General features: G+C 44.5%; 1 protein-coding gene across 4 annotated transcripts in view; it reads left to right on the top strand.

Annotated features, from left to right (window-relative positions):
* Positions 1–25,197, top strand: part of LOC139574660 (PDZ and LIM domain protein 7-like) — a 108,058-nt gene that overhangs the window by 56,732 nt on the left and 26,129 nt on the right. For 3 of the 4 annotated variants that reach the window (XM_071399428.1, XM_071399430.1, XM_071399429.1), the window contains exons 4-5: positions 18,023–18,050; positions 19,871–20,055. In XM_071399428.1, the coding sequence (XP_071255529.1) occupies positions 18,023–18,050; positions 19,871–20,055 (213 nt within the window). The remainder of the gene's footprint in view (positions 1–18,022; positions 18,051–19,870; positions 20,056–25,197) is intronic. The other variant, XM_071399431.1, reaches the window with a different exon arrangement.

Genomic DNA, 25,197 nt, shown 5'->3' with positions numbered 1-25,197 from the left:
CAATTATGTATGATGGCTTTAACAAAGACTTCCCAAACACATAGTACCACATTGCACTGTAAGAACTGTAGCAACACAGCTGAACCCAATTTGGCACCAGTTACTACCCTTACACGGTGCTCCAAGCTGACCGTGCACAAAACAGGAAGTCCAAAGCAAATGCCAACCAAACAAAACAAATTAGGCAAATTTACAAACAACATACCACCAAAACGACTATATAACCACAATCTCAGATTGGACAAGCCTCCACTGTGTTAGCTGGCTCATAGTTCATAACAACAAAGGGAGACAACACATAACTGAAAGTTTTTTATTTATTTAACCTTTATTTAACTAGGCAAGTCAGTTCAGAACAAATTCTTATTTACAATGACGGCCAAGGAGCAGTGGGTGATAACTGCCTTGTTCAGGGACAGAACCACAGATTTATACCTTGACAGCTCAGAGATTCGATCCAGCAACCTTTCGGTTACTGGCCCAACGCTCCAACCACTAGGCTACCTGCCGCCCCTACACTCTAACCACTAGTCTACCTGCCGTCCCTACACTCTAACCACTAGTCTACCTGCCGTCCCTACACTCTAACCACTAGGCTACCTGCCGTCCCTACACTCTAACCACTAGGCTACCTGCCGTCCCTACACTCTAACCACTAGGCTACCTACCGCCCCAATTACATTTATTAAACTAAATGATAAATACAAAAATATAACAGAAGCTGTGGAAGTCTATATGATCAGTAGTGTGTGGATGAGTGGAGAGTGTTTTCTGTTGTTGGCTGATGTGGCCAGCCTGCCCAGGTGCTCCACATCTGACGATCCTCCCAGGCCCACTGGCCTGCAACAGGCAGACTACCAAACAGCAGATCCCAGTAGACAGAGTGGGAGGGACGTCACAGGTGCTATTTGTGACGCTGCCTCAGTCTCATCTCCTCTAGAATATAGCAGGGTCAGAGGTAGTCTCCTCTAGAATATAGCAGGGTCAGAGGTAGTCTCCTCTAGAATATAGCAGGGTCAGAGGTAGTCTCCTCTAGAATATAGCAGGGTTAGAGGTAGTCTCCTCTAGAATATAGCAGGGTTAGAGGTAGTCTCCTCTAGAATATAGCAGGGTTAGAGGTAGTCTCCTCTAGAATATAGCAGGGTTAGAGGTAGTCTCCTCTAGAATATAGCAGGGTTAGAGGTAGTCTCCTCTAGAATATAGCAGGGTTAGAGGTAGTCTCCTCTAGAATATAGCAGGGTCAGAGGTAGTCTCCTCTAGAATATAGCAGGGTCAGAGGTAGTCTCCTCTAGAATATAGCAGGGTCAGAGGTAGTCTCCTCTAGAATATAGCAGGGTCAGAGGTAGTCTCCTCTAGAATATAGCAGGGTTAGAGGTAGTCTCCTCTAGAATATAGCAGGGTTAGAGGTAGTCTCCTCTAGAATATAGCAGGGTTAGAGGTAGTCTCCTCTAGAATATAGCAGGGTTAGAGGTAGTCTCCTCTAGAATATAGCAGGGTTAGAGGTAGTCTCCTCTAGAATATAGCAGGGTTAGAGGTAGTCTCCTCTAGAATATAGCAGGGTCAGAGGTAGTCTCCTCTAGAATATAGCAGGGTCAGAGGTAGTCTCCTCTAGAATATAGCAGGGTCAGAGGTAGTCTCCTCTAGAATATAGCAGGGTCAGAGGTAGTCTCCTCTAGAATATAGCAGGGTTAGAGGTAGTCTCCTCTAGAATATAGCAGGGTTAGAGGTAGTCTCCTCTAGAATATAGCAGGGTTAGAGGTAGTCTCCTCTAGAATATAGCAGGGTTAGAGGTAGTCTCCTCTAGAATATAGCAGGGTTAGAGGTAGTCTCCTCTAGAATATAGCAGGGTCAGAGGTAGTCTCCTCTAGAATATAGCAGGGTCAGAGGTAGTCTCCTCTAGAATATAGCAGGGTCAGAGGTAGTCTCCTCTAGAATATAGCAGGGTTAGAGGTAGTCTCCTCTAATAGATAGCAGGGTCTCCTCTAGAATATAGCAGGGTCAGAGGTCGTCTCCTCTAGAATATAGCAGGGTCAGAGGTAGTCTCCTCTAGAATATAGCAGGGTTAGAGGTAGTCTCCTCTAGAATATAGCAGGGTTAGAGGTAGTCTCCTCTAGAATATAGCAGGGTTAGAGGTAGTCTCCTCTAGAATATAGCAGGGTCAGAGGTAGTCTCCACTAGAATATAGCAGGGTTAGAGGTAGTCTCCTCTAGAATATAGCAGGGTTAGAGGTAGTCTCCTCTAGAATATAGCAGGGTCAGAGGTAGTCTCCACTAGAATATAGCAGGGTTAGAGGTAGTCTCCTCTAGAATATAGCAGGGTCAGAGGTAGTCTCCTCTAGAATATAGCAGGGTTAGAGGTAGTCTCCTCTAGAATATAGCAGGGTTAGAGGTAGTCTCCTCTAGAATATAGCAGGGTTAGAGGTAGTCTCCTCTAGAATATAGCAGGGTCAGAGGTCGTCTCCTCTAGAATATAGCAGGGTTAGAGGTAGTCTCCTCTAGAATATAGCAGGGTTAGAGGTAGTCTCCTCTAGAATATAGCAGGGTCAGAGGTAGTCTCCTCTAGAATATAGCAGGGTTAGAGGTAGTCTCCTCTAGAATATAGCAGGGTTAGAGGTAGTCTCCTCTAGAATATAGCAGGGTTAGAGGTAGTCTCCTCTAGAATATAGCAGGGTCAGATGTAGTCTCCTCTAGAATATAGCAGGGTCAGAGGTAGTCTCCTCTAGAATATAGCAGGGTTAGAGGTAGTCTCCTCTAGAATATAGCAGGGTCAGAGGTAGTCTCCTCTAGAATATAGCAGGGTTAGAGGTAGTCTCCTCTAGAATATAGCAGGGTCAGAGGTAGTCTCCTCTAGAATATAGCAGGGTTAGAGGTAGTCTCCTCTAGAATATAGCAGGGTCAGAGGTAGTCTCCTCTAGAATATAGCAGGGTCAGAGGTAGTCTCCTCTAGAATATAGCAGGGTTAGAGGTAGTCTCCTCTAGAATATAGCAGGGTTAGCGGTAGTCTCCTCTAGAATATAGCAGGGTCAGAGGTGGTCTCCTCTAGAATATAGCAGGGTCAGAGGTGGTCTCCTCTAGAATATAGCAGGGTTAGAGGTGGTCTCCTCTAGAATATAGCAGGGTTAGAGGTAGTCTCCTCTAGAATATAGCAGGGTCAGAGGTGGTCTCCTCTAGAATATAGCAGGGTTAGAGGTAGTCTCCTCTAGAATATAGCAGGGTCAGAGGTAGTCTCCTCTAGAATATAGCAGGGTCCTACGTAGTCTCCTCTAGAATATAGCAGGGTCAGAGGTCGTCTCCTCTAGAATATAGCAGGGTTAGAGGTAGTCTCCTCTAGAATATAGCAGGGTTAGAGGTAGTCTCCTCTAGGATATAGCAGGGTTAGAGGTAGTCTCCTCTAGGATATAGCAGGGTTAGAGGTAGTCTCCTCTAGAATATAGCAGGGTTAGAGGTAGTCTCCTCTAGGATATAGCAGGGTCAGAGGTAGTCTCCTCTAGAATATAGCAGGGTTAGAGGTAGTCTCCTCTAGGATATAGCAGGGTCAGAGGTGGTCTCCTCTAGAATATAGCAGGGTTAGAGGTAGTCTCCTCTAGAATATAGCAGGGTTAGAGGTAGTCTCCTCTAGGATATAGCAGGGTTAGAGGTAGTCTCCTCTAGAATATAGCAGGGTTAGAGGTAGTCTCCTCTAGAATATAGCAGGGTCTCCTCTACAATATAGCAGGGTTAGAGGTAGTCTCCTCTAGAATATAGCAGGGTCTCCTCTAGAATATAGCAGGGTCAGAGGTCGTCTCCTCTAGAATATAGCAGGGTTAGAGGTAGTCTCCTCTAGAATATAGCAGGGTTAGAGGTAGTCTCCTCTAGGATATAGCAGGGTTAGAGGTAGTCTCCTCTAGAATATAGCAGGGTTAGAGGTAGTCTCCTCTAGGATATAGCAGGGTCAGAGGTAGTCTCCTCTAGAATATAGCAGGGTTAGAGGTAGTCTCCTCTAGGATATAGCAGGGTCAGAGGTAGTCTCCTCTAGAATATAGCAGGGTCAGAGGTGGTCTCCTCTAGAATATAGCAGGGTTAGAGGTAGTCTCCTCTAGAATATAGCAGGGTTAGAGGTAGTCTCCTCTAGGATATAGCAGGGTTAGAGGTAGTCTCCTCTAGAATATAGCAGGGTTAGAGGTAGTCTCCTCTAGAATATAGCAGGGTCTCCTCTACAATATAGCAGGGTTAGAGGTAGTCTCCTCTAGAATATAGCAGGGTCTCCTCTACAATATAGCAGGGTTAGAGGTAGTCTCCTCTAGAATATAGCAGGGTTAGAGGTAGTCTCCTCTAGAATATAGCAGGGTCTCCTCTAGAATATAGCAGGGTCAGAGGTAGTCTCCTCTAGAATATAGCAGGGTTAGAGGGAGTCTCCTCTAGAATATAGCAGGGTCAGAGGTAGTCTCCTCTAGAATATAGCAGGGTCTCCTCTACAATATAGCAGGGTTAGAGGTAGTCTCCTCTAGAATATAGCAGGGTTAGAGGTAGTCTCCTCTAGAATATAGCAGGGTTAGAGGTAGTCTCCTCTAGAATATAGCAGGGTCAGAGGTAGTCTCCTCTAGAATATAGCAGGGTTAGAGGTAGTCTCCTCTAGAATATAGCAGGGTTAGAGGTAGTCTCCTCTAGAATATAGCAGGGTTAGAGGTAGTCTCCTCTAGAATATAGCAGGGTTAGAGGTAGTCTCCTCTAGAATATAGCAGGGTTAGAGGTAGTCTCCTCTAGAATATAGCAGGGTCAGAGGTAGTCTCCTCTAGAATATAGCAGGGTCAGAGGTAGTCTCCTCTAGAATATAGCAGGGTCAGAGGTAGTCTCCTCTAGAATATAGCAGGGTCAGAGGTAGTCTCCTCTAGAATATAGCAGGGTTAGAGGTAGTCTCCTCTAGAATATAGCAGGGTTAGAGGTAGTCTCCTCTAGAATATAGCAGGGTTAGAGGTAGTCTCCTCTAGAATATAGCAGGGTTAGAGGTAGTCTCCTCTAGAATATAGCAGGGTTAGAGGTAGTCTCCTCTAGAATATAGCAGGGTTAGAGGTAGTCTCCTCTAGAATATAGCAGGGTTAGAGGTAGTCTCCTCTAGAATATAGCAGGGTCAGAGGTAGTCTCCTCTAGAATATAGCAGGGTCAGAGGTAGTCTCCTCTAGAATATAGCAGGGTCAGAGGTAGTCTCCTCTAGAATATAGCAGGGTCAGAGGTAGTCTCCTCTAGAATATAGCAGGGTCAGAGGTAGTCTCCTCTAGAATATAGCAGGGTTAGAGGTAGTCTCCTCTAGAATATAGCAGGGTTAGAGGTAGTCTCCTCTAGAATATAGCAGGGTTAGAGGTAGTCTCCTCTAGAATATAGCAGGGTTAGAGGTAGTCTCCTCTAGAATATAGCAGAGTTAGAGGTAGTCTCCTCTAGAATATAGCAGGGTCAGAGGTAGTCTCCTCTAGAATATAGCAGGGTCAGAGGTAGTCTCCTCTAGAATATAGCAGGGTTAGAGGTAGTCTCCTCTAATAGATAGCAGGGTCTCCTCTAGAATATAGCAGGGTCAGAGGTCGTCTCCTCTAGAATATAGCAGGGTTAGAGGTAGTCTCCTCTAGAATATAGCAGGGTCAGAGGTAGTCTCCTCTAGAATATAGCAGGGTTAGAGGTAGTCTCCTCTAGAATATAGCAGGGTTAGAGGTAGTCTCCTCTAGAATATAGCAGGGTTAGAGGTAGTCTCCTCTAGAATATAGCAGGGTCAGAGGTAGTCTCCTCTAGAATATAGCAGGGTTAGAGGTAGTCTCCTCTAGAATATAGCAGGGTCAGAGGTAGTCTCCTCTAGAATATAGCAGGGTCAGAGGTAGTCTCCTCTAGAATATAGCAGGGTTAGAGGTAGTCTCCTCTAGAATATAGCAGGGTTAGAGGTAGTCTCCTCTAGAATATAGCAGGGTCAGAGGTGGTCTCCTCTAGAATATAGCAGGGTCAGAGGTGGTCTCCTCTAGAATATAGCAGGGTTAGAGGTAGTCTCCTCTAGAATATAGCAGGGTTAGAGGTAGTCTCCTCTAGAATATAGCAGGGTCAGAGGTGGTCTCCTCTAGAATATAGCAGGGTCAGAGGTAGTCTCCTCTAGAATATAGCAGGGTCAGAGGTAGTCTCCTCTAGAATATAGCAGGGTCCTAGGTAGTCTCCTCTAGAATATAGCAGGGTCAGAGGTCGTCTCCTCTAGAATATAGCAGGGTCAGAGGTAGTCTCCTCTAGAATATAGCAGGGTTAGAGGTAGTCTCCTCTAGAATATAGCAGGGTTAGAGGTAGTCTCCTCTAGGATATAGCAGGGTTAGAGGTAGTCTCCTCTAGAATATAGCAGGGTTAGAGGTAGTCTCCTCTAGAATATAGCAGGGTTAGAGGTAGTCTCCTCTAGGATATAGCAGGGTCATAGGTAGTCTCCTCTAGAATATAGCAGGGTTAGAGGTAGTCTCCTCTAGGATATAGCAGGGTCAGAGGTAGTCTCCTCTAGAATATAGCAGGGTCAGAGGTGGTCTCCTCTAGAATATAGCAGGGTTAGAGGTAGTCTCCTCTAGAATATAGCAGGGTTAGAGGTAGTCTCCTCTAGGATATAGCAGGGTTAGAGGTAGTCTCCTCTAGAATATAGCAGGGTTAGAGGTAGTCTCCTCTAGAATATAGCAGGGTCTCCTCTACAATATAGCAGGGTTAGAGGTAGTCTCCTCTAGAATATAGCAGGGTTAGAGGTAGTCTCCTCTAGAATATAGCAGGGTCTCCTCTAGAATATAGCAGGGTCAGAGGTAGTCTCCTCTAGAATATAGCAGGGTTAGAGGTAGTCTCCTCTAGAATATAGCAGGGTCAGAGGTAGTCTCCTCTAGAATATAGCAGGGTCTCCTCTACAATATAGCAGGGTTAGAGGTAGTCTCCTCTAGAATATAGCAGGGTTAGAGGTAGTCTCCTCTAGAATATAGCAGGGTTAGAGGTAGTCTCCTCTAGAATATAGCAGGGTCAGAGGTAGTCTCCTCTAGAATATAGCAGGGTTAGAGGTAGTCTCCTCTAGAATATAGCAGGGTCAGAGGTAGTCTCCTCTAGAATATAGCAGGGTTAGAGGTAGTCTCCTCTAGAATATAGCAGGGTCAGAGGTAGTCTCCTCTAGAATATAGCAGGGTTAGAGGTAGTCTCCTCTAGGATATAGCAGGGTCAGAGGTAGTCTCCTCTAGAATATAGCAGGGTCAGAGGTGGTCTCCTCTAGAATATAGCAGGGTTAGAGGTAGTCTCCTCTAGAATATAGCAGGGTCAGAGGTAGTCTCCTCTAGGATATAGCAGGGTCAGAGGTGGTCTCCTCTAGAATATAGCAGGGTTAGAGGTGGTCTCCTCTAGAATATAGCAGGGTCAGAGGTAGTCTCCTCTAGAATATAGCAGGGTCCTAGGTAGTCTCCTCTAGAATATAGCAGGGTCAGAGGTCGTCTCCTCTAGAATATAGCAGGGTCAGAGGTAGTCTCCTCTAGAATATAGCAGGGTTAGAGGTAGTCTCCTCTAGAATATAGCAGGGTCAGAGGTAGTCTCCTCTAGGATATAGCAGGGTTAGAGGTAGTCTCCACTAGAATATAGCAGGGTTAGAGGTAGTCTCCTCTAGAATATAGCAGGGTCAGAGGTAGTCTCCTCTAGGATATAGCAGGGTTAGAGGTAGTCTCCTCTAGGATATAGCAGGGTTAGAGGTAGTCTCCTCTAGGATATAGCAGGGTTAGAGGTAGTCTCCTCTAGAATATAGCAGGGTTAGAGGTAGTCTCCTCTAGAATATAGCAGGGTTAGAGGTAGTCTCCTCTAGAATATAGCAGGGTTAGAGGTAGTCTCCTCTAGGATATAGCAGGGTTAGAGGTAGTCTCCACTAGAATATAGCAGGGTTAGAGGTAGTCTCCTCTAGAATATAGCAGGGTCAGAGGTCGTCTCCTCTAGAATATAGCAGGGTCTCCTCTACAATATAGCAGGGTTAGAGGTAGTCTCCTCTAGAATATAGCAGGGTTAGAGGTAGTCTCCTCTAGAATATAGCAGGGTCAGAGGTCGTCTCCTCTAGAATATAGCAGGGTCTCCTCTATAATATAGCAGGGTTAGAGGTAGTCTCCTCTAGAATATAGCAGGGTCTCCTCTACAATATAGCAGGGTTAGAGGTAGTCTCCTCTAGAATATAGCAGGGTCTCCTCTACAATATAGCAGGGTTAGAGGTAGTCTCCTCTAGAATATAGCAGGGTCTCCTCTACAATATAGCAGGGTTAGAGGTAGTCTCCTCTAGAATATAGCAGGGTTAGAGGTAGTCTCCTCTAGAATATAGCAGGGTTAGAGGTAGTCTCCACTAGAATATAGCAGGGTTAGAGGTAGTCTCCTCTAGAATATAGCAGGGTTAGAGGTAGTCTCCTCTAGAATATAGCAGGGTTAGAGGTAGTCTCCTCTAGAATATAGCAGGGTCAGAGGTAGTCTCCTCTAGGATATAGCAGGGTTAGAGGTAGTCTCCACTAGAATATAGCAGGGTTAGAGGTAGTCTCCTCTAGAATATAGCAGGGTCAGAGGTAGTCTCCTCTAGGATATAGCAGGGTTAGAGGTAGTCTCCTCTAGGATATAGCAGGGTTAGAGGTAGTCTCCTCTAGAATATAGCAGGGTTAGAGGTAGTCTCCTCTAGAATATAGCAGGGTTAGAGGTAGTCTCCTCTAGAATATAGCAGGGTTAGAGGTAGTCTCCTCTAGAATATAGCAGGGTTAGAGGTAGTCTCCTCTAGAATATAGCAGGGTTAGAGGTAGTCTCCTCTAGAATATAGCAGGGTTAGAGGTATTCTCCTCTAGAATATAGCAGGGTTAGAGGTAGTCTCCTCTAGAATATAGCAGGGTTAGAGGTAGTCTCCTCTAGAATATAGCAGGGTCAGAGGTAGTCTCCTCTAGGATATAGCAGGGTTAGAGGTAGTCTCCTCTAGGATATAGCAGGGTTAGAGGTAGTCTCCTCTAGAATATAGCAGGGTCAGAGGTAGTCTCCTCTAGAATATAGCAGGGTCAGAGGTAGTCTCCTCTAGAATATAGCAGGGTTAGAGGTAGTCTCCTCTAGGATATAGCAGGGTCAGAGGTAGTCTCCTCTAGAATATAGCAGGGTTAGAGGTAGTCTCCTCTAGAATATAGCAGGGTTAGAGGTAGTCTCCTCTAGAATATAGCAGGGTTAGAGGTAGTCTCCTCTAGAATATAGCAGGGTTAGAGGTAGTCTCCTCTAGAATATAGCAGGGTTAGAGGTAGTCTCCTCTAGAATATAGCAGGGTTAGAGGTAGTCTCCTCTAGAATATAGCAGGGTCTCCTCTACAATATAGCAGGGTTAGAGGTAGTCTCCTCTAGAATATAGCAGGGTTAGAGGTAGTCTCCTCTAGAATATAGCAGGGTCTCCTCTACAATATAGCAGGGTCAGAGGTAGTCTCCTCTAGAATATAGCAGGGTCTCCTCTACAATATAGCAGGGTTAGAGGTAGTCTCCTCTAGAATATAGCAGGGTTAGAGGTAGTCTCCTCTAGAATATAGCAGGGTTAGAGGTAGTCTCCTCTAGAATATAGCAGGGTCTCCTCTACAATATAGCAGGGTTAGAGGTAGTCTCCTCTAGAATATAGCAGGGTCTCCTCTACAATATAGCAGGGTTAGAGGTAGTCTCCTCTAGAATGTAGCAGGGTCTCCTCTAGAATATAGCAGGGTTAGAGGTAGTCTCCTCTAGAATATAGCAGGGTCTCCTCTACAATATAGCAGGGTTAGAGGTAGTCTCCTCTAGGATATAGCAGGGTTAGAGGTAGTCTCCTCTAGGATATAGCAGGGTTAGAGGTAGTCTCCTCTAGAATATAGCAGGGTTAGAGGTAGTCTCCTCTAGAATATAGCAGGGTTAGAGGTAGTCTCCTCTAGAATATAGCAGGGTTAGAGGTAGTCTCCTCTAGAATATAGCAGGGTTAGAGGTAGTCTCCTCTAGAATATAGCAGGGTTAGAGGTAGTCTCCTCTAGAATATAGCAGGGTTAGAGGTAGTCTCCTCTAGAATATAGCAGGGTCTCCTCTACAATATAGCAGGGTTAGAGGTAGTCTCCTCTAGAATATAGCAGGGTTAGAGGTAGTCTCCTCTAGAATATAGCAGGGTCTCCTCTACAATATAGCAGGGTCAGATGTAGTCTCCTCTAGAATATAGCAGGGTCTCCTCTACAATATAGCAGGGTTAGAGGTAGTCTCCTCTAGAATATAGCAGGGTTAGAGGTAGTCTCCTCTAGAATATAGCAGGGTTAGAGGTAGTCTCCTCTAGAATATAGCAGGGTCTCCTCTACAATATAGCAGGGTTAGAGGTAGTCTCCTCTAGAATATAGCAGGGTCTCCTCTACAATATAGCAGGGTTAGAGGTAGTCTCCTCTAGAATGTAGCAGGGTCTCCTCTAGAATATAGCAGGGTTAGAGGTAGTCTCCTCTAGAATATAGCAGGGTCTCCTCTACAATATAGCAGGGTTAGAGGTAGTCTCCTCTAGAATATAGCAGGGTTAGAGGTAGTCTCCTCTAGAATATAGCAGGGTCTCCTCTACAATATAGCAGGGTTAGAGGTAGTCTCCTCTAGAATATAGCAGGGTCTCCTCTACAATATAGCAGGGTTAGAGGTAGTCTCCTCTACAATATAGCAGGGTTAGAGGTAGTCTCCTCTATAATATAGCAGGGTCTCCTCTACAATATAGCAGGGTTAGAGGTAGTCTCCTCTAGAATATAGCAGGGTTAGAGGTAGTCTCCTCTAGAATATAGCAGGGTCTCCTCTACAATATAGCAGGGTTAGAGGTAGTCTCCTCTAGAATGTAGCAGGGTCTCCTCTAGAATATAGCAGGGTCAGAGGTCGTCTCCTCTAGAATATAGCAGGGTTAGAGGTAGTCTCCTCTATAATATAGCAGGGTCTCCTCTACAATATAGCAGGGTTAGAGGTAGTCTCCTCTAGAATATAGCAGGGTTAGAGGTAGTCTCCTCTAGAATATAGCAGGGTCTCCTCTACAATATAGCAGGGTTAGAGGTAGTCTCCTCTACAATATAGCAGGGTTAGAGGTAGTCTCCTCTATAATATAGCAGGGTCTCCTCTACAATATAGCAGGGTTAGAGGTAGTCTCCTCTAGAATATAGCAGGGTTAGAGGTAGTCTCCTCTAGAATATAGCAGGGTCTCCTCTACAATATAGCAGGGTTAGAGGTAGTCTCCTCTAGAATGTAGCAGGGTCTCCTCTAGAATATAGCAGGGTTAGAGGTAGTCTCCTCTAGAATATAGCAGGGTCTCCTCTACAATATAGCAGGGTTAGAGGTAGTCTCCTCTAGAATATAGCAGGGTTAGAGGTAGTCTCCTCTAGAATATAGCAGGGTCTCCTCTACAATATAGCAGGGTTAGAGGTAGTCTCCTCTAGAATATAGCAGGGTCTCCTCTACAATATAGCAGGGTTAGAGGTAGTCTCCTCTACAATATAGCAGGGTTAGAGGTAGTCTCCTCTAGAATATAGCAGGGTCTCCTCTACAATATAGCAGGGTTAGAGGTAGTCTCCTCTAGAATATAGCAGGGTCTCCTCTACAATATAGCAGGGTTAGAGGTAGTCTCCTCTACAATATAGCAGGGTTAGAGGTAGTCTCCTCTAGAATATAGCAGGGTCAGAGGTCGTCTCCTCTAGAATATACCAGGGTCTCCTCTACAATATAGCAGGGTTAGAGGTAGTCTCCTCTAGAATATAGCAGGGTTAGAGGTAGTCTCCTCTAGAATATAGCAGGGTCAGAGGTCGTCTCCTCTAGAATATAGCAGGGTCTCCTCTATAATATAGCAGGGTTAGAGGTAGTCTCCTCTAGAATATAGCAGGGTCTCCTCTACAATATAGCAGGGTTAGAGGTAGTCTCCTCTAGAATATAGCAGGGTCTCCTCTACAATATAGCAGGGTTAGAGGTAGTCTCCTCTAGAATATAGCAGGGTCTCCTCTACAATATAGCAGGGTTAGAGGTAGTCTCCTCTAGAATATAGCAGGGTCTCCTCTACAATATAGCAGGGTCTCCTCTACAATATAGCAGGGTCTCCTCTACAATATAGCAGGGTTAGAGGTAGTCTCCTCTAGAATATAGCAGGGTCTCCTCTAGAATATAGCAGGGTCAGAGGTCGTCTCCTCTAGAATATAGCAGGGTCAGAGGTAGTCTCCTCTAGGATATAGCAGGGTCTCCTCTAGAATATAGCAGGGTCAGAGGTAGTCTCCTCTAGGATATAGCAGGGTCTCCTCTAGAATATAGCAGGGTCAGAGGTAGTCTCCTCTAGGATATAGCAGGGTCTCCTCTAGAATATAGCAGGGTTAGAGGTAGTCTCCTCTAGAATATAGCAGGGTCTCCTCTACAATATAGCAGGGTCTCCTCTACAATATAGCAGGGTCTCCTCTACAATATAGCAGGGTTAGAGGTAGTCTCCTCTAGAATATAGCAGGGTCTCCTCTAGAATATAGCAGGGTCAGAGGTCGTCTCCTCTAGAATATAGCAGGGTCAGAGGTAGTCTCCTCTAGGATATAGCAGGGTCTCCTCTAGAATATAGCAGGGTCAGAGGTAGTCTCCTCTAGGATATAGCAGGGTCTCCTCTAGAATATAGCAGGGTCAGAGGTAGTCTCCTCTAGGATATAGCAGGGTCTCCTCTAGAATATAGCAGGGTTAGAGGTAGTCTCCTCTAGAATATAGCAGGGTCAGAGGTAGTCTCCTCTAGAATATAGCAGGGTCAGAGGTCGTCTCCTCTAGAATATAGCAGGGTCAGAGGTCGTCTCCTCTAAACCAGATGAGCTCTGTCATTAGTTCTTCCTGTAACCTCCGTCCTTCAACCTCCTCTCTGATGCTGTAGTGGAATATGACTGTGTCCCAAATGGCACCCTATTCCCTATATAGGGCACTACTTTTTGGGGGGTGGGGTGAAGCCTGTGTCTTCTGTCAGACCAGACTTTGGTGAAAGACCAGAGTGTTCAGATGTATACCTGCGGTTTAGGCAACAGATCAGGGCACAGGAACAAAGTTGCTGGTTGGGATTCAGGGTCACGGTCAGTTAGTTTTAGAATTTGGCAGGACTATGCATAAACTGACTGGCCAAAACAGGACATAATCTAACACATTTATTTAAAAAATATGTTATGAACCACACCCTGTACCTCCACCCCTTTTGGAGAACTGTGTCTTTTTAAACAAACATTGTGCTTGGCCTTAAAAGTTATGTGTCTGGTGTGTACCATGCATAACCATATTGAAAACTTTGTGGTGTGATTTTATACAGTCATTTTCCTTTTCAGTTCATTAGCCTTACAGTATATCTAGTGATACTGTAGACTTATCTGTAGCTGAAATAGACACCGTACGGATATGAGCTGTGTTTATTAGACTACATATCGAGCAAAACATATTTTTTGTGTTTGTGTGGCTCAGTTGGTAGAGCATGCCGCTTGCAATGCAAAGGATTGTGGGTTCGATTCCCACGAGGGACCAGTATGAAAATGCCAATATAATGTGTGCGTATAGACACTGTTGATGATGTGCTTCTACCCCTGCATTGCTTGCTGTTTGGGGTTTTAGGCTGGGTTTCTGTACAGCACTTTGTGATATCAGCTGATGTAAGAAGGACTTTATAAATACATTTGATTGAATTTGTTTGTAATGATGTGCAAATAGTTCAAATACAACTGACATTTACTCCTGAGGTGCTGACTTGTTGCACCCTCTACAACCACTGTGATTATTATTATCTGACCCTGCTGGTCATTTATGAACATTTGAACATCTTGGCCATGTTCTGTTATAATCTCCACCCGGCACAGCCAGAAGAGGACTGGCCACCCCTCATAGCCTGGTTCCTCTCTAGGTTTCTTCCTAGGTTTTGGCCTTTCTAGGGAGTTTTTCCTAGCCACCGTGCTTCTACATCTGCAAGACGGGCTTTATAAAATACATTTGATTTGATGAGGTTGTGAATATATGGGTCACCACTGCATGCGTTGTTTGATTGTGTGTTGTGTTTCTCAGTCGTAGGTGTTGGTTGTAATTGATTAGGCAGGTCTGTACTAGTCAGTAGTGAATCTGATGTCACACTAGACAGACCTGTCTCTCTCTCACCAGTTTCCTCCCCATATAACCCAACCCCTTCTAAAGAAGAACTGTTGTAAAATCACACGGATTCCTCCTCCTACCCGTGACCCTCGCCCCTCTCTTCCTCGCCCTTCTCTTCCTCGCCCCTCTCTTCCTCAACCCCTCTCTTCCTCAACCCCTCTGTCACAACAGACAATAAGCTCCTGTTGAGTTGCACTAGGCTGAAACACATCTCTTAATGCTGGATATGAGCTGTTCTATCCTGTTTTGTCTCTCAGGGTTTGGAGGGCTTCCACAGTTTGTTTTCCAGATGAGTTAGGAGGACAGTTTTATGACTGAATGACGGTGTATTGGCTTTGATATGGGGCCTCGTTTTATATTCCACGGCTATGATGAAGTATCGTCCTAGTTTTAGGATGTGGTCCTCTGTCGCTCAGTTGATAGAGCATCGTGCTTGTAATGCCAGGCGAGTGTGTTCGATTCCCGGGTCCACCCAGAGGTAAATGTATGACTAAGTCACTTTGGATAAAAGCCTCGTTGTTATATATATATATATATATATATAACAAGTAATGTTGTATATAATCCAGGCTGTATCACGACCGGCCGTGATTGGGAGTCCCATAGGGCTGCGCGCAATTGGCCCAGCGTCATCTGTGTTTGGCCGGCGTAGGCCGTCATTGTAAATAAGAATTTGTTCTTTATTAACTGCCTAGTTAAATAAAGGTTAAGTGTGTGTGTGTGTGTGTGTGTGTGTGTGTGTGTGTGTGTGTGTGTGTGTGTGTGTGTGTGTGTGTGTGTGTGTGTGTGTGTGTGTGTGTGTGTGTGTGTGTGTAAGATTTAAAAAATATATTTTAAAAAATTCTAGCAAGTGAGTAGAATATCAAAGTGAGGGTCTGCGTCACCACGGCCCTCTGGTCAAAAGTAGTGCACTACTACCCTATGGGCCCTCTGGTCAAAAGTAGTGCACTACTACCCTATGGGCCCTCTGGTCAAAAGTAGTGCACTATTATAGGGTGTACATCCTAGTGAAGGAAACTGCTCCACCCAGTAATATATCACTGATCATCTAGAGACAGACACAATAGGGTTGTGTTCCACTGTTCCACTGGCAACACTCTGTGTGTGGTGGTGATGATGATGGTGATGATGATGATTGTGTGGGATTTCATCGTTCACATTTTGTGCAAAGCTGTCATCAATGGCAAACGGTGGCTTCTCTGAAGAATCTCAAATATATATAAAATATATATTTAGATTTTGTTTAATGCTTTTTTTTGAGGGGTGGTTACTACATGATTCCATATGTGTTATTTCATAGTTTTTGACGTCTTCACTATTATTCTACAATGTAGAAAATAGTCAAAAATAAAGTGAAAAACCATTGAATGAGTTGGTGTGTCCAAACTTTTGACTGGTACTGTGTGTGACCTTGAAAAGAGAAGAATTCTCTGGGTTGGTTGGAAAGAGACATTCTCTCTGGAATCACTGACTGGTGTTTGGCAGTCAAACCAATGGCTCCATCCCAAATGGTCCCCTATTCCCTACGTAGTGCACTACTTTATACCAGGGTCTATAGGCTACGTAGTGCACTACTTTATACCAGGGTCTATAGGCTACGTAGTGCACTACTTTAGACCAGGGTCTATAGGCTAGTAGTGCACTATGTAGGGGATAAAGTGCCATTTGGGATGAAGACTAGTGTATTTGGGAGAACAGGGTGTTGTATCAAGTTAGTGATTCAGTACAGCCCAGGTAGGCATCCCAAATGGCACCCTATTCCCTATGTAGTACACTACTTTGACCAGGGGCTATGGCCCAAAGTAGTGTGCTATCTAGGGAATAGGGTAGGTGCCATTTGTGACTGAACCTAGGTCAATCTCAGTCCATTATTAAGGCAGCGTCCTTAATTCCCCCAGAGGCAGTGACTCTGCCGTTCACCTCCGGGTTCTCTCCCAGTTCGGGTCTAAGTTGCCGAAAGGAACAGAACACGACATAAATCTCTTGGCTTTCCTCTCTGGGCAGATGGGTGGAGATCCAGCTTGTGTGAGGATGATGAATTAGTGTTGAGGTCTATGACTCTGATATTATATACTATCTGACTCCATTAGGGGGAAATGTTAAAAGCCATGACGGTATCCAATGGATATATCCATGGGTAAATTATTAAGAGGCTAAGGAACAAATAGCTAATATCTTACAATCCAATGTCCTAGCGTTAAAGGATTTGAGTTAAAACCTCAGCTCAGAGAGGCAAAGTTAGAGACCGAACATATATGCTATGTACAGTTGAAGTTGGAAGTTTACATACACCTATATATTTAAACTCAGTTTTTACGAGTTTTAAAATGACTCCAACCGAAGTGTATGTAAACTTCCGACTTCAACTGTCTATTGTGAATAACATTTATCATTAGACATTGCACCAAATAATAATTGTAGGAATATTTTATCAGAAAGGACTATGGTTTCTGTCTATTTAAAAGTAATCAGTAATTACAGTTAGACAATACGAATACAGTTATACACTAGGTGGTTCGAGCCCTGAATGCTGATTAGGCTGACAGCCATGGTATATCAGCTCTAATTACGTTGTTAAACTGTTTTTATAATAGCAATAATTACACTTGTGAAACGGGTACATACCAAGAAATCTGCACAACAAAAATAATACTAAATATGCTGAGTCTGAACAGCGTAGAAAATTCACTACTATGACGACATGCAAATGTACATCGAGAGAGAGAGAGAGACTACTTAAATTCACACAGGACACCGGATAGGACAGGAGAAGTACTCCAGAAACTGACCCTAGCCCCTCGACACATAAACTATTTCAGCGTAAATACTGGAGGCTGAGACTGGAGGGGTCAGGAGACACTGTGGCCCCATCTGATGATACCCCTGGACAGGGCCAAACAGGCAGGATATAACCCCACCCACTTTGCCAAAGCACAGCCCCCACACCACTAGAGGGATATCTTCAACCACCAACTTACCATCCTGAGACAAGGCATAGTATAGCCCACGAAGATCTCCCCCCACGGCACGAACCCGAGGGGGGCGCCAACACGGACAGAAAGACCATGTCAGTGACTCAACCCAACTCAGTGTTGGGAAGTCATAATGAGTTACATAGGGCCTCCGTGTTAGGAAGTAATAATGAGGTACATAGGGCCTCAGTGTTAGGAAGTAATAATGAGGTACATAGGGCCTCAGTGTTGGGAAGTAATAATGAGGTACATAGGGCCTCAGTGTTAGGAAGTGATAATGAGGTACGTAGGGCCTCAGTGTTGGGAAGTAATGGTGCTTCACTTTACTATTTTTGGGAGACCAGGTGTAATTCTAACCTTGGATATTTGGGATTAGTGCATATTTAACACTTAAATCGAGACATATGAATTTGTTTGATGGATTTAGTTCCCTGCATTTTAAGACAACGGAAAACACGATAAAAAAATAAATAAAAAAATACATTATTTAAATGTTTTTGATTATTTTTTTGATTATGGTAACTAAGCTTATATAATAACATTTATTCTCCATCAAGCAAGTTCTTCATAACTAACCAAAGTTCTAATAAAAACAAACTATACACCCCAGACTGTCTAGTGTACATAGTTTAATTTGCAGGAAATTCTAAGTTAGACTCTGGGAAGCTGATGTTTCTATTTCAGAGCTGTTCCCAGAAGTCCGTATTGAGGTCCACGTTGAACACGGCTCCTTGAATATGGAAATGCAACAAACTAGGGCCATTTTTTACACAGAACAAAGAACTTAAACTTTCTGAGAAGTGTTGAGGTCGAGAGATTTATGTTTTAACTTTAATTTCAAATGCAGAAAAGGACACATTCAGACTTTTTATGTAAATGTGAGGTTTTATAGGATCTACCGCTGTGGCGTTCTAACTTTTGGTTTTAACACTTATTTTCCGATCTTTTCTTTCAGAGCTTTCCATGCTGGTGGCGATCAGAAGGTAAGAGGGTCTGGTTTTTGCATCCCAAACACCACCCTATTCCCTGTATAGTGCACTACTCTATCAGGGCTCAGGTCAAAAGTAGTAAGCTATACATGGAAAAGGGTTTCAGATTTGCATTTAATATCTGTGTTGTCGTCACCTCACACCTCCTGAAACTCTATGAATGGTGATGCTTCTGCAATGTGAATCAACAGAGCCCTGTGTGTTCACTAGGCAGTGACTAAAACAGTCAAGTCTTTCATCGTCCAACACGTTATTACCCTGTCTATGACCGTGCTTACATACCGTTTCCCCTACAAGGCTGTTAATATTGCATTGTGGGGTCGGATGAGAGGAATGCACTTTGTTTGTCTCCTAGTGGCGTCTCTTAACAACCTACACCCGTCACCTTGCATTTTAAAATCTTTCAGTCATTCTGATTCAATCCCCCCTCCATCAGACTGGCAGCTGGCTCAACAGCACACGTTGCATAAGCAGTAGCCCGTTCTTATAAGTTTGACGTTTTGTTTGTTGAATGAAATGATTATAGTAGTCCTTATACACGTGTATGTGTGACCCTAAAGAGCGTCCCAGACTCAAGGCAACATAATGTTATCGTAACAGTTTTCATTTCAACCCAAATGTATTCATTATCGTGCAAAGTTCATAGTTCAAGCCCTATTACAGAAATACAGTATAATTTGTTTTTGGAAGGCAGTACAAATTAAACATCTTACCCCTAGTGGACATTCTGTCATAACATCCTCTCTGACACACTGAGAAATAAAACACAGTGTAACTCAAAAGTTCAGTGAACATTTTTTGGAAATCTGTTTTAAATGTAAAGTGTCATATCCAAGCTAACAGAGAGCGAGGAAGAATCCTCAGTGGGACAAACTCCGGCTTTCCAAGATAACATGGGTTCTTTCCAAATGGCTCTCTATCCCCCTCGTAGTGCACTACTATGGGTAGTCAATGGGTCAAAAGTAGTGCACTACTATGGGTAGTCAATGGGCCAAAAGTAGTGCACTACTATGGGTAGTCAATGGGCCAAAAGTAGTGCACTACTATGGGTAGTCAATGGGTCTAAAGTAGTGCACTACTATGGGTAGTCAATGGGTCTAAAGTAGTGCACTACTATGGGTAGTCAATGGGTCTAAAGTAGTGCACTACTATGGGTAGTCAATGGGTCTAAAGTAGTGCACTACTATGGGTAGTCAATGGGTCTAAAGTAGTGCACTACTATGGGTAGTCAATGGGTCTAAAGTAGTGCACTACTATGGGTAGTCAATGGGTCTAAAGTAGTGCACTACTATGGGTAGTCAATGGGTCAAAAGTAGTGCACTACTATGGGTAGTCAATGGGTCTAAAGTAGTGCACTACTATGGGTAGTCAATGGGTCTAAAGTAGTGCACTACTATGGGTAGTCAATGGGTATAAAGTAGTGCACTACTATGGGTAGTCAATGGGTATAAAGTAGTGCACTACTTTTAGTAGTCAATGGGTCAAAAGTAGTGAATAGGGTGCCATTTGGGACACGAGTCAGACAGTTGGGTGTGTTCACACTTCTGCAGCCTCTCCTCCCTCCACACAGAGAGACAGAGCTGGCCTTGGCAACACCGACTGTAGTTCTGATGCTCTGAGCCATGTTGAGGCTAACAGAGCTGGTTTTCAGCAGATATATGATACTGTCTGCTGTGTGTGGCCAGATGTTTTTTGTTTGTGTGTGTCGTACATTACTACACAATTTATGCATATGTGTGTGTTTGTCTAACTGCATGTTATTTGCTGTGGTTTGCTCTGTGTCTTGTCCCCCCCCCCTCTCTCACACCCTGTAGGATTCGCTCGCCCCCGCCTCCGTTCAGCCCAAATACTCCTTCGCCCCCAGCGCCGCTATCAACAAGATGGCGCGGCCGTTCACGCCGGGCGGCGGTAACGCGGTCATTAAACCAGTGGCGTACGCCCCTAAAGTTAACACCCCGGCCTCAGCGGGCCCCGCCAGCATGCTACAGCCACACAACGGGTAGGTACACAAACAAACAAACAACCATGCAAACCGAATCTAATCCCAAAGGCTAAATGTTTTCACGGTGTTTGGCTTGTGAAACGAGTCCCTCTGGGTTCCTGTGGAAGGGTTTATTTCAGATCTGAATCATTCAGGTAACTCTCTGGGGAGGAGAAATTGCTGACTGCACCTTTTAAGAGTGGTTGACTTGTAGTAAGGTTGATTTTTATTTAACTAGGGAAGTCCGTTAAGAACAAATTCTTCTTTACAATGACGGGCCTACCCCGGCCAAACCCGGACGACGCTGGGCCAATTGTGCGCCGCCCTACGGGACTCCCAATCATGGCCGGATGTGATACAGCCTGGATTCGAACCAGGGACTGTAGTGACACCTTTTGCAATGAGATGCAGTGCCTTAGACCGCTGCGCCACTCGAGAGCCCAAATCTGATCAGAAGAGGCCTTCTGTTGGGACCAGACTGTTGGTCTGTTGGGACCAGACTGTTGGTCTGTTGGGACCAGACTGTTGGTCTGTTGGGACCAGACTGTTGGTCTGTTGGGACCAGACTGTTGGTCTGTTGGGACCAGACTGTTGGTCTGTTGGGGCCAGACTGTTGGTCTGTTGGGGCCAGACTGTTGGTCTGTTGGGACCAGACTGTTGGTCTGTTGGGACCAGACTGTTGGTCTGTTGGGACTAGACTGTTGGTCTGTTGTGGCCAGACTGTTGGTCTGTTGGGACCAGACTGTTGGTCTGTTGGGACCAGACTGTTGGTCTGTTGGGACCAGACTGTTGGTCTGTTGGGGCCAGACTGTTGGTCTGTTGGGACCAGACTGTTGGTCTGTTGGGACCAGACTGTTGGTCTGTTGGGACCAGACTGTTGGTCTGTTGGGGCCAGACTGTTGGTCTGTTGGGGCCAGACTGTTGGTCTGTTGGGACCAGACTGTTGGTCTGTTGGGACCAGACTGTTGGTCTGTTGGGACCAGACTGTTGAGTAGAATACAGGAAATACAATTGACTTCCCATCAGCCAAATTCTCTCCACAGTGTAGTCATTATTCCTGCGTTAACATTCCTAAGTGACAATGTTGTACGTCTGTCTAAAAGGTCCAAGAGTGCTCCATTTTTTTAACTTTCTCATTTAGTTCTGGTAGGAAGAGCGGTGTGTGTTCTCTTGTCCGGGGGTTCCCAAACTGTTTCACTCTGGCCCCTCTTCCGTCATTGGGGAACATGATGTTTTTGTAACTCAGCGCGCCCTCTATTTATAATACCTCTGTTCTGGGTCCCAAATGGCACCCTATTCCCTATATAGTGCACTACTAGAGGGCCTTGGTCAAAAGTAGTGCACTACATATGGACTAGAGTGTCATTTGGAACTAATCAATTGTTTAATCTCTGGCTTGCGTTAACCAGCTTTTAAACTGTTCCGTTCTGTTAACTAAACTGGAACATGTTGTAAGACTGACATCATGTCTGACATAGAAGTCATGGCTTTCAGCAGTTGTTTTATTTCCCCCTCTTTCGAACTGTACTGTAGTTAAGTGTCCACACGACACACACCACAGACGGGGAGAATAGAAAACCTCTATTCTTAATGTCATTGGTCGTTGGTCATTGTCATTGGTTTCTAATGTCATTGGTCGTTTCTAAACAGCAGAAGGTTCTACGTCGACTGAAAGGACCCTTACGGGAAAAGCCACATGGATTTCATGTGATCTAACGTGACGTACATGTGATAACATGTAAAGCAACATGTGTGTTTTTCTGTAAGAGGAGTACTGGTCACCTATAACATGACTTAGTCTGGTAGGAGTACTGGTCACCTATAACATGACTTAGTCTGTCAGGAGTACTGGTCACCTATAACATGACTTAGTCTGGTAGGAGTACTGGTCACCTATAACATGACTTAGTCTGTCAGGAGTACTGGTCACCTATAACATGACTTAGTCTGGTAGGAGTACTGGTCACCTATAACATGACTTAGTCTGTCAGGAGTACTGGTCACCTATAACATGACTTAGTCTGTCAGGAGTACTGGTCACCTATAACATGACTTAGTCTGTCAGGAGTACTGGTCACCTATAACATGACTTAGTCTGTCAGGAGTACTGGTCACCTATAACATGACTTAGTCTGTCAGGAGTACTGGTCACCTATAACATGACTTAGTCTGTCAGGAGTACTGGTCACCTATAACATGACTTAGTCTGTCAGGAGTACTGGTCACCTATAACATGACTTAGTCTGTCAGGAGTACTGGTCACCTATAACATGACTTAGTCTGTCGGGAGTACTGGTCACCTATAACATGACTTAGTCTGTCAGGAGTACTGGTCACCTATAACATGACTTAGTCTGTCAGGAGTACTGGTCACCTATAACATGACTTAGTCTGGTAGGAGTACTGGTCACCTATAACATGACTTAGTCTGTCAGGAGTACTGGTCACCTATAACATGACTTAGTCTGGCAGGAGTACTGGTCACCTATAACATGACTTAGTCTGTCGGGAGTACTGGTCACCTATAACATGACTTAGTCTGGCAGGAGTACTGGTCACCTATAACATGACTTAGTCTGTCGGGAGTACTGGTCACCTATAACATGACTTAGTCTGGTAGGAGTACTGGTCACCTATAACATGACTTAGTCTGGTAGGAGTACTGGTCACCTATAACATGACTTAGTCTGGTAGGAGTACTGGTCACCTATAACATGACTTAGTCTGGTAGGAGTACTGGTCACCTATAACATGACTTAGTCTGGCAGGAGTACTGGTCACCTATAACATGACTTAGTCTGTCGGGAGTACTGGTCACCTATAACATGACTTAGTCTGGTAGGAGTACTGGTCACCTATAACATGACTTAGTCTGGTAGGAGTACTGGTCACCTATAACATGACTTAGTCTGGCAGGAGTACTGGTCACCTATAACATGACTTAGTCTGGTAGGAGTACTGGTCACCTATAACATGACTTAGTCTGTCAGGAGTACTGGTCACCTATAACATGACTTAGTCTGGCAGGAGTACTGGTCACCTATAACATGACTTAGTCTGTCGGGAGTACTGGTCACCTATAACATGACTTAGTCTGGCAGGAGTACTGGTCACCTATAACATGACTTAGTCTGTCGGGAGTACTGGTCACCTATAACATGACTTAGTCTGGTAGGAGTACTGGTCACCTATAACATGACTTAGTCTGGTAGGAGTACTGGTCACCTATAACATGACTTAGTCTGGTAGGAGTACTGGTCACCTATAACATGACTTAGTCTGGTAGGAGTACTGGTCACCTATAACATGACTTAGTCTGGTAGGAGTACTGGTCACCTATAACATGACTTAGTCTGTCAGGAGTACTGGTCACCTATAACATGACTTAGTCTGTCAGGAGTACTGGTCACCTATAACATGACTTAGTCTGTCAGGAGTACTGGTCACCTATAACATGACTTAGTCTGTCAGGAGTACTGGTCACCTATAACATGACTTAGTCTGTCAGGAGTACTGGTCACCTATAACATGACTTAGTCTGTCAGGAGTACTGGTCACCTATAACATGACTTAGTCTGTCAGGAGTACTGGTCACCTATAACATGACTTAGTCTGGTAGGAGTACTGGTCACCTATAACATGACTTAGTCTGGTAGGAGTACTGGTCACCTATAACATGACTTAGTCTGTCGTGAGTACTGGTCACCTATAACATGACTTAGTCTGTCAGGAGTACTGGTCACTTATAACATGACTTAGTCTGGTAGGAGTACTGGTCACCTATAACATGACTTAGTCTGTCAGGAGTACTGGTCACCTATAACATGACTTAGTCTGGTAGGAGTACTGGTCACCTATAACATGACTTAGTCTGGTAGGAGTACTGGTCACCTATAACATGACTTAGTCTGTCAGGAGTACTGGTCACCTATAACATGACTTAGTCTGGTAGGAGTACTGGTCACCTATAACATGACTTAGTCTGTCAGGAGTACTGGTCACCTATAACATGACTTAGTCTGTCAGGAGTACTGGTCACCTATAACATGACTTAGTCTGGTAGGAGTACTGGTCACCTATAACATGACTTAGTCTGGTAGGAGTACTGGTCACCTATAACATGACTTAGTCTGTCGTGAGTACTGGTCACCTATAACATGACTTAGTCTGTCAGGAGTACTGGTCACTTATAACATGACTTAGTCTGGTAGGAGTACTGGTCACCTATAACATGACTTAGTCTGTCAGGAGTACTGGTCACCTATAACATGACTTAGTCTGGTAGGAGTACTGGTCACCTATAACATGACTTAGTCTGTCAGGAGTACTGGTCACCTATAACATGACTTAGTCTGGTAGGAGTACTGGTCACCTATAACATGACTTAGTCTGTCAGGAGTACTGGTCACCTATAACATGACTTAGTCTGGTAGGAGTACTGGTCACCTATAACATGACTTAGTCTGGTAGGAGTACTGGTCACCTATAACATGACTTAGTCTGGTAGGAGTACTGGTCACCTATAACATGACTTAGTCTGTCAGGAGTACTGGTCACCTATAACATGACTTAGTCTGGTAGGAGTACTGGTCACCTATAACATGACTTAGTCTGTCAGGAGTACTGGTCAACTATAACATGACTTAGTCTGTCAGGAGTACTGGTCACCTATAACATGACTTAGTCTGTCAGGAGTACTGGTCACCTATAACATGACTTAGTCTGTCAGGAGTACTGGTCACCTATAACATGACTTAGTCTGTCAGGAGTACTGGTCACCTATAACATGACTTAGTCTGTCAGGAGTACTGGTCACCTATAACATGACTTAGTCTGTCAGGAGTACTGGTCACCTATAACATGACTTAGTCTGTCAGGAGTACTGGTCACCTATAACATGACTTAGTCTGTCAGGAGTACTGGTCACCTATAACATGACTTAGTCTGGTAGGAGTACTGGTCACCTATAACATGACTTAGTCTGGTAGGAGTACTGGTCACCTATAACATGACTTAGTCTGTCGTGAGTACTGGTCACCTATAACATGACTTAGTCTGTCAGGAGTACTGGTCACTTATAACATGACTTAGTCTGGTAGGAGTACTGGTCACCTATAACATGACTTAGTCTGTCAGGAGTACTGGTCACCTATAACATGA

This window comes from Salvelinus alpinus, chromosome 4, assembly GCF_045679555.1.
Source record: "Salvelinus alpinus chromosome 4, SLU_Salpinus.1, whole genome shotgun sequence".
NCBI lineage: Eukaryota > Metazoa > Chordata > Actinopteri > Salmoniformes > Salmonidae > Salvelinus > Salvelinus alpinus.
The sequence above is the reverse complement of the archived record's forward strand: the minus strand, read 5'-3'. Positions and strand labels throughout refer to the sequence as shown.